Source organism: Aplysia californica, unplaced genomic scaffold (assembly GCF_000002075.1).
Source record: "Aplysia californica isolate F4 #8 unplaced genomic scaffold, AplCal3.0 scaffold00519, whole genome shotgun sequence".
NCBI lineage: Eukaryota > Metazoa > Mollusca > Gastropoda > Aplysiida > Aplysiidae > Aplysia > Aplysia californica.
This window is the reverse complement of record NW_004797789.1, coordinates 456,716-466,306: the sequence shown is the minus strand read 5'-3', so window position 1 is coordinate 466,306 and position 9,591 is coordinate 456,716. Positions and strand designations below refer to the sequence as shown.

General features: G+C 40.1%; 1 protein-coding gene across 1 annotated transcript in view; it reads left to right on the top strand.

The window, feature by feature from the left end:
• LOC101857354 (hepatocyte growth factor receptor) overlaps positions 1-9,591 on the top strand; it is a gene marked incomplete in the record, with an annotated part of 36,413 nt that overhangs the window by 25,827 nt on the left and 995 nt on the right. Inside the window, 6 exon segments of the mRNA XM_013086907.2 lie at positions 265-410; positions 1,377-1,460; positions 2,803-2,987; positions 4,295-4,404; positions 7,411-7,573; positions 8,369-8,505. Coding sequence (XP_012942361.1) covers positions 265-410; positions 1,377-1,460; positions 2,803-2,987; positions 4,295-4,404; positions 7,411-7,573; positions 8,369-8,505 — 825 coding nt within the window.

The following is a 9,591-nucleotide window of genomic DNA, read 5'->3' as shown; positions in this document are numbered from 1 at the left end:
GGAGTGTGTATGTGTACGGGGTATTTGCTTAATTAATAGCATCAAAGAAATCTGCATTTTTTGGACTCATGGGCAATTTTTTTCTGATACTTCTTTTTTTGGCTCAACACCTTTTAGATTGAAAAACACACTTTTGTTTGAATTTTACTGAAAAACATTGATTAAAGGATAAGAGCGTGCTTTTCTTATCACCCGAGATACGGTGGTGCTATTAGCTGGAGACCTCTGTATATAAGACTTGACTCTTTCGTCCCTTTTCTCAGATTATACGGACGGAGGGATTTATGGAGCTTCAGCCAGCCCGTACCAGGCGACGGCCCACATCGATGAGGAGACGCTGCACCTCATTGTCTCGGAGCACCTGCTCGTTAACCGGAAGTATCTCACCTTGGCTGATGAAATTGGCAAAGGTTTGTTTGCGTTTGGATACTCACCTCATTCTCATTATGAGTTGTGTGTAGCGATATGTGTAGCGACGCAGTGGAATCAGGCGCTCGTCAATTTTAGGGCAAATGGAGTTATTGGTATAATCCTAAAGCTTGTTTATTTGCCATGATTTTGATGAAAAAAGTACCCAGCTATCTTGAATAGAAGTCGAAATATTTGTGATTGAAGGAGGTCAGGGTCACATAGTTTCAGAGGTAAAATTAGTGAGAAAATGGCAGCCAAAGTTTGGTAATTTCAGTAGCCTGAGAGTCCTTACAAATTGAAAATTTATATTTTTGTGCCTTTAATCAATGTTTTTCAGCAAAATCCAAACGAAAGTGTGTTTTTCTATCTAAAAGGTGTTGAGCCAAGAAAAGAAATATTAGAAAAAAATTGCCCATGGGCCAAAAAAATGCAGATTTCTTTGATTTCATTATTCTGACGAGCGCCTGATTTCACCACAATGCCTCACTTATGACAAAAAGTCACATGTCACATTTTGACACAACGGTCAAACCTACTGTTACGGCCACTAGTATAAGGCTATAAGAATTGATACAGTATGGGGATGTTTCTGACAAATTTAGAAAAAAAAAAAAAGAAATAAGTATTCAGCATCTAGTGCTGATTTGCTGACTTGTAAGAGCTAATGAAACTTAGCTGAACCTTTCACAGGTTTTCTATTCTCAAAATGTGGCAGACTTTTCTCTGCCAGACTTGGTCTTTTAAGCAGTAGAAGATCCCACAAGTCATCTAAGCATTTAATTCTTCTAATTGTTCTGTTTCACTTGAGAAATATTCTTGTTTGGTCACGGTCGGACATTGACGGGCGAACTGTTATTATTATTATTATTATTATTATTATTATTATTATTATTATTGTTATTATTATTATTATTATTATTGTTGTTGTTATCAGTATTATTACTAACAATTGTCATCTGTTTCAGGCAATTTTGGGTGTGTCAAGCGAGGATTCTTGACCATGCCAAATCAGAAGGGAGACATACTGGTGGCGGTGAAGACTCTGCACGGTGAGTAGCGCGTCTGTTTTTGTTTGCTCACATCTGCTCTCTAGTCACACATCTTGACCTGTTGTCCAGTTGCCATAGCAACATGTCATCATGTCCTTTTTTTTCACATCATACCGTTATTGATTACGGTGATGCCGAACTTTGAAATGGTCTGGTTTTACTCATCCGTGTTAGTTTCTCTCGAATATGTAAGCCGCAAGTGTTGACAACCACCACCCACCCCCGCCCCGCCCCTTCCCCACCCCTGACCCACCCCGCCAGGCTGTAAACACACTGGATACTGAGTGGCACTGCTAATATGGCCTTTCAACGGTGCGTTTTAGCCGATTTTGTACATCCGATTTTTCAGCATCACAAATTTCTCTAATACCTGCTCTTATTTATCTAACATATTTGCTAAAAGCTTAACGGCAAACTGAGTAGAAATGAATGCTCCGTCCAACGAAAGTAAAGTTTTAATTACAAATAAAATGCACAGGCTGAGTTTTGTAGACTTCTGGTACAGTGGTAAACAAGTGCGAGATGCCATGTGCCAGTTCAGCTGGCATGCCATACAAAGGGTACCGACCTTGTACTTTAATAAAAAGGGTTAAAAGATAAAAAGATATTTCCGGACACAACATTGTCAAGATTGACTTGAAGGTTTTCTGCAACAAAGGGAGAACCTATTGGTGGTTTGGGAGTGCTCTGATGTGGTTTGCTCCTTCTTTCCTTTCAAATATCTATCGTTTTTATCTCTCCTTCTTCTTATTGTGTTTGTTACTCTCTTGGAACACCTCTAATCTTTGGCTTTTATTTGATCTAATTGAAATAATAATAAGAGCATTTGTATCCCGCCTTTCCCCACAACATGGGCCCAAGGCGTACATAGGAGATTAAAATCGCATTCATACCAACTCCATACAAATTTATCATGTGCGCACTTTTTGACAGCCACCTTCTTTCAGACAATAACAAATGCTCATACAAAAAGGCAAAGGTACTGTCCATTCAAACTCACACTCTATAAACTAAAGGTGAACTCCAAAGAAGCAAAATAATCTGGTTTTGGCACAAACGATTACTCTGAGTGTTGGTTTTGTCTTCAATGGGCACCATGAATATGTAATATTAATAGCGCAGGTGGTTGGGGGGGGGGATTCTCTGGTGTGGTTTGCTCCTTCTTTCCTTTCAAACATTTATCATCCTTATCTCCCCTCCTTCTTTTTTATGTTTGTTACACTCTTGTAACATTAACTTCTATTCCTCGGCACTTATATGACTTTATTGTGTTGCAAGTGCCGTATAACTCTTACTAAAACTAAAAGGATATGGAAAAAATTCCTCATTTTTCTGTGTATAGATAACAACCCCCGAGACATAGAACTACAGAGTTTCCTGGAGGAGGCGTTGCGCATGAAAGACTTCAACCACCCCAACGTCCTTGACCTTATTGGCGTCTGCCTGGACCTGGACGAGATGCCGCTGGTCGTGCTGCCCTTCATGAAGCATGGGGACCTCCACACTTACATCCGAGACGAAAAAAATGTATGTCTTTCTCTTATTTTTTTCTTGAACGTTTTTTATTAAGTTTCACCTAGAGACTGACATATTAATTATTTCTGGGAGCAATTTTGTTGTTGAGTATGATCACCTGTTATCCATTTCAGATGTGTTTGTCTTTTTCTTTCTTTTTTTTTTTTCTAAAATAAAATTATTAGACAATTAAAAAAAAAATTTCTCAAGTTAATATGTGAGGTGAAAAAAAAAACACAACTTTTCTCTCTTCACATATTTCAAATTTTAAGAGAGGGGACATTTATTATGAATCAATATCCTAAATACGGGTTATACAAAAAAACGGCATGCATATGGCCAGGATTGAAAACAAAGCTTACTTTGAGATGCCTGCCTTCTCTTTTTCACGTACCCATGGTTGGTATGCCCTGACGCACTCACCTGCTCATATAACAATGATAATAATAGTAATAATGATAATAATAAATAGTATTTATGCTGCGCTTTTCCATTTTAAAAAAATGCACATTGTCTCGGGGCACCTGCTCGTTGACTGATAGACTAGAAAATCAAAGAATATGTCTTAGACATATATCTAGACAATCAAGAATATATCTTATCTTAACCTCATAAAGGAATGCACAAACAGTTTGATAAGACACATACTTTGATAGGAGGCCACATCAGTGGAGATGCAGAACATAATTTTCTTACAAATTTACTTATTGTTTATTCGCAACTAACGAAAATCGTTGGAATTTACTTACTGTTTATTTGCAATTCACCAAAATCGTTGGAATTTACTTACTGTTTATTTGCAATTAACCAAAATCGTTGGAATTTACTTATTGTTTATTTGCAATTAACCAAAATCGTCGTTTGAGGTGGGAATTTACTGTAGGTCATAACTCAAAAATGGTCGTGTTCTACGAACTGGGACTTTTCTTTTTGTTTGTCTTTTCGTTGCCTTGTGTGTTTAAATCTGCGTTACTTACTTAAAGCATCCTTCTCACCCATTCTATGGTCTGTCTATTTGATTTTTTGTCTAGTTTTGAGAAAGTTTGGAATAGCTTTTACACTCAATGTTTTTATTTTGTAATCTCTTTTCCGCAATTGCTACATTAACATGGTGGTAGGAAATGTATGTGCTTAATATCTCTTTATCTTTATACTGATTGAAATGGTGGACTAGGAATAGCTTTTAATTTTCTGTTGAATCTGCCTGCAAAAAAATGACTGGAACATTTTTTTTTTAAAACCTCTTTATCACTGATATTAATTTGGATTTTGTTTTTCTGACTTGCTAATCGAGTGATGTTTGCTGATTTGGATTTCAGCAACCCACAATAAAGGATTTGATCATGTTTGGCATTGATATCGCCAAAGGCATGGAATATTTGGCCAGTCTCAAGTTTGTTCACCGTGATCTCGCAGCTAGAAATTGCATGTAAGTTACTAATCTGACGCTTTTTTTTGTGTTTGTGTTTCGGATTTGTTTGTTGGGATTTTTTTGGTTGACATTTTTTGGGTAACCCGGTTTTCTTTTGCTTTTTTCTCCTTTTTATTTTTAAAAGTTTATTTTAATGTAATATTTTGCACTCCTAACAACCTTTTTTTTTTTTACATTATGATTTTACTCTTTGTTTTAAAAACTGGTATGAAACTTTGCACTATTAACAACGATTTGAAATCTTTTTTAAAAAAAATGTTTACTGTGTTGCAGCGAAATTGAAAAAAAAAAGACATTTAGTGTCTGTGTTCTCCAGTTATATTTGACTGTAGTTTTGTATCGGCCAGAGCAGAAGCCAGCCTGCAGCAAGTACAAGCTCTGTGCTGGAAGCAAAGGTCATATCAGGGTCAACGAAGAACAAAATGGGGAAATTTATCCGCTGAAATTTGTTTCTCCTATAGCTATGCCTTTCTGAGCTGTGTCCTATAGCTATGCCATTCTGAGCTGTGTCCTATAGCTATGCCTTTCTGAGCTGTCTCCTATAGCTATGCCTTTCTGAGCTGTAGTGCTTCATTGTGGAAAGAAAAGATATATCCTGGGTACTTTTCTCCCACTTTACTCGTGGGGGAGGGAAAATATATTGAGATGGCTCAAACAAAAGGGGTGACTTACTGAAAACTCAGAACGTTAACTTTTTAAAAAGTGACTAGGGTTTTGTCAAAATGGTTCAAAGGTAAATTACTTATTTAGTACTTACTTGGTTGGAGAATAGTCATCATTGCAGTCGGTACAATGCCATAGCTGCTCCTCCCTCCTCTCCAGGATCCATGAAAGGGTCTGCTTGCTGATCGTGCCAGGTATCAGCTGGTGAATGAAATTGAAACAGGCTAAAAGGCGTCTTGCACGGTAGACTGATTTTGATAACCTAAAGTTTGACCCTGTGTTTCTTACCTTTAACAACTTGTTCTTTATGTCATGATCCGTCTTTGAGGGATTTGTATCAGTACCTCCCTGAGAACTACCTCTGTCTGTCCTATCACCTTTACTTTTACTTCACTTTTCTCCACCGCTGATACCCTTTTGGGTGTCGCGGGAAGAAAGAGACGTCTCTCTGTTGCTATCCGGAGAGCCAGGGTTCTTTCTTCTTTTTGTGTTTTTAGCAATAAATAATCCACTGCCGACGTGCTAGGCCTGTCACAGTTTCACCAGAGCCCCGTTAGCCTGCAACTTTTCGGGGTGACCCAGGTTCTCCTTCACGGTTAGCGTGACGCCTCAGTGGCATAAACATAACGCCACACCGTACTTCGTTGAACCCAGCAATCCCCTACTTTGTCCAGTTTCCACCTCCCGCGGCGTGGACCTGGGGTTGGGCTTTGGGAGGCGTCCTGTCACCACCACAAAGGTGAAAGGAAAATCTTGGCCTGATATGTAAGATACACCTTAAGATAAGAAACGTCTTTATTGTCCAGATCCTGACACATTGGTTTAGTGTTTCACCACGTACACACGCACACGTATACATACACACACACACACACACACACACACACACACACACACACACACACACACACACACACACACAAACAAACATGCACACACACACACACACACACACACACAAACATGCACACACAAGCAGGCTTTCTGTCACATGCTGTGATGCTGTCTATACGTCATTTGTCCAATATGGCCACTCATTGTCAAGGAGAAAAGTGGTCATCGTAGACAGGTGTTATCGTAATATTGTTTTTTTTAAATGGAAGTGGAAAGTGGTCTTTTGTACAGGTAATTGTTTTTTGTTTTAGTATGGTTTTACGGCGCCTGCAACTCCATAAGGTCATATGAACGTCAAGGGGTGGATGTCCATAGAGAAATCCAAACACGGAATCAGGCTTAATGTGCTCACCTCTTAACCTCAACAGCACAAAGTCTGCTTCGACTATCAGGGCACCCGTGAAATAACAGTTCACGAGAGAGTGACAAACATACAAAAGAAGTAGAGAGAAAATGACGATATTAAGGATGAGGAAAGAAAAAGCAGCAGTTCCCTCTATGTTGTTTCGGCACAGTATGAGCATGACATTGATAAATCAACCCATTTACAATTCTTCTGTGCATAAGAACATGCACTGGGTCTTTCTTCTGGGATGTTGTATCCCTCTCAGCCAGGCAAGATGTTTTATGAAGTATCTCAGTCTTTCTTCTGGGATGTTGTATCCCTCTCACCAGGCAAGATGTTTTATGAAGTATCTCAGTCTTTCTTCTGGGATGTTGTATCCCTCTCAGCCAGGCAAGATGTTTTATGAAGTATCTCAGTCTTTCTGCTGGGATGTTGTATCTCAGTCCGGGTTGATCCTGACAAGCAGGGACGAAAACTCACTGTCCAAATGATCTAAATTGTCTGTTAGGGCATAAAAAAAATACTGACATTTTGATTTAATGATAAAGATAATAACAATAATATCTGGCATTTATATAGCGCTCAACCCCAATTAACACTTTGCAGTTGCTCCGGTGAAAATGATCCGTTCCGGTCTCCTGGGCGCAGTTCTGTGCCAGGCCGGAGAAGTACATTGCAGTCACTCTCATGGCTGGGTGACCAAATGGGGTATTTTGTACTGCTGGCTTTCTGACTACAAAGCGTTAAAGTACACTGGCTCTGAGTGCTTTACAATACAAAACAGTTACGTATAACCAGTACATTGTGTTCTGACCAAAAGAAAATCTCTCTCCTTCCCCCCTTCAACTTATGCGTGTGTGCATGAATGCGTGCGTGAGAGAGAGAGGGAGAGACAGAGACAGAGAGAGAGAGGTACTCAGAAAGAGAGAATGAGAGAGAGAGACAGAGAGAGTGAGTGTGTGTGTGTGTGTGTGTGTCTGTGTGTCTGTGTGTGTGTGAAGGGGGAAAGGGAGAGAGAAACATCTTCTATCTCATTTGTAAAAATATAAATCTAACCAAAAAAAAAACCCCAACAAAAACAAAGCAAACTTTTTTTCCAGGCTGGATGAAGAGTTCCACGTGCGAGTGGCGGACTTTGGTCTGGCCCGCGACATCTACGAGAAGGAGTATTACAGCTCGGCCAACAAGAAGGCCAAGCTTCCTGTCAAGTGGATGGCCATTGAAAGCTTGGAGAAGGGAAACTACAGCGCCAAGTCTGATGTGGTGAGCAGCTTGTTTGTGTGTGTGTGTACTCGTTTGTGTGTGTGTGGGTGTGCGCGCACATGTTTGTGTGTGTGTGCGCACGTCGTGTGCGTGTGTGTCTTTGTGTGTGTGTGTGTGTGGTGTGTGTGTATGTTCGCGCACATTTGTGTATGTGTGTGTGTGTATGTGGTGTGTGAATGCTTGGGTTCGTGCATGAGAGAGAGAGAGAGAGAGGTAACACCTCTAATTTTTTTATACCTTCATGCCTTATTTATGTTGCAATTGCTGTAAAACTGGTACTAAAACTTTAGAATTACTTCTTTCCTTTGTATGTTAATCTCCAGTAACACGTCTAATCTTCGGCACTTAAATGACCTAATTATGTCGCAAACGCCATATAAAACTCTGTTTAACAAAAAGGAAAAAAACATGTAGTTTCTCTTTCTCTCTCCAGTAAACTTTCGTACGCATATATGTCCTCGTTATGTTGCAAGTGCTATGTTGTTGTTGTTTTCAAATCCTTTTAGCTGAGAGCATTTCGCTCTTGGCAGCACAATGCCTCCCTCAAGTAACCACATGTCCTTGTCATCTGGTCAACGCCAGAGTAGAGCAGGCTTTGTAAGTCTGTAGGTGTTCTGTAGGAGCTTGCATCAAAGAACTGCCAGGTTTGGGCAGTGAAGGAGAAGATGTTCACCGGTCTCCTCGTGGTAGTCACAGTGTCTGCACTGGGGTTCCCACATGAGGTTAATTCTGTGGCAAGTGCTACAAAACTTATGAAAAAACCCCAAAATAACACGTTTCCATTTCCCTCTCCAGTGGTCGTATGGCATAGTCCTGTGGGAACTCATGACTCGCGGCCTCGTACCCTACCCAGGGGTAGACAACTGGGACATCATTCGCTACTTGAAGGCCGGCCGACGCATGCCGCACCCAAACTACTGCCCAGATCCTCTGTAAGTGCTGCTGTCTGCTTTTGTATGATTTTCTTCTTTTTTTTTTTGTGTCCTGCATATGTGAGGCATCGTGGTGAAATCAGGCCCTCGTCCAAATAATGAAATCCAAGAAACAGCCATTTGTGCATCAGTTTGGCTATTTTTTCGACTTTCTTTTCTTCTGGCTCAGTACCTTTTATATCCGGTATAACGACACATTTCCATGTGAATGTTACTGAAAAATGCTGATTAAATGTTCAAAATGGGTAGATTTTTCAAGGACTCTCAAGCTATTGAAGTTACCAAAATGTGGCAGCCATTTTCTCACTAATTTTACCTCTGAAACCAGGTGACCCCTACCTTGTTCAGTCTCAAATACCTTGAGTTCTATTTGAGATAAATGGGTATTTTGGCATCGAAAAGCAAGGCAAATGAAAAAGTTTTCAGATGATTCCAATAACTCCACATGCCCAAAAGCCGACTAACGCCTGGTTCCACGGCATAGTTACACATATATTTGTTGAGGCACTTCTCTTTCCGGAGAAGACTCAAGCTCAGGTTCAAACCACTCTCAAACTGAAATCCAGCTCTAATTCTTTAACTGTCAAACATCTATCGCCCTCACCTCTCCTCCTTCTTGTCTTTGTATGCTACTCTGTAGAAAACACTTCTACTCTTCAGCACTTATGTGACCTATTTGTGTGTTGTTGTGAGTGGTTGGTTGGTAGGTGCTCCAGTGTGGTTTGCTCCATCTTTCTCATTACACATCTGTCGTCCTTATCTCTCCTCCTTTTTTGTGGTGTTTAGTACTCTCTTGTAACACCTCTAATCTTAAGCACTTTTATATGACCTAAATTATGGTGCAAGTGCGGTTAAAAGCTTACTACTAAAACTAAATTGACAGTATAACACGGATGGGACGAACACAGAAGGCTTGAAATCACACATCCGCCGAACTGTGCCTGCGGTCCCATTTTTTTTTTTCTTCTTTATCTTTGTATGATGTCCCTCGAGCTATGGTTGCCTCAAACTACCTAGGGCTGGGACAACCCGCTCCGTGAAACATTCATTCTCTCTCTCTCTCTCTCTCTCTCTCTCTCTCTCTCT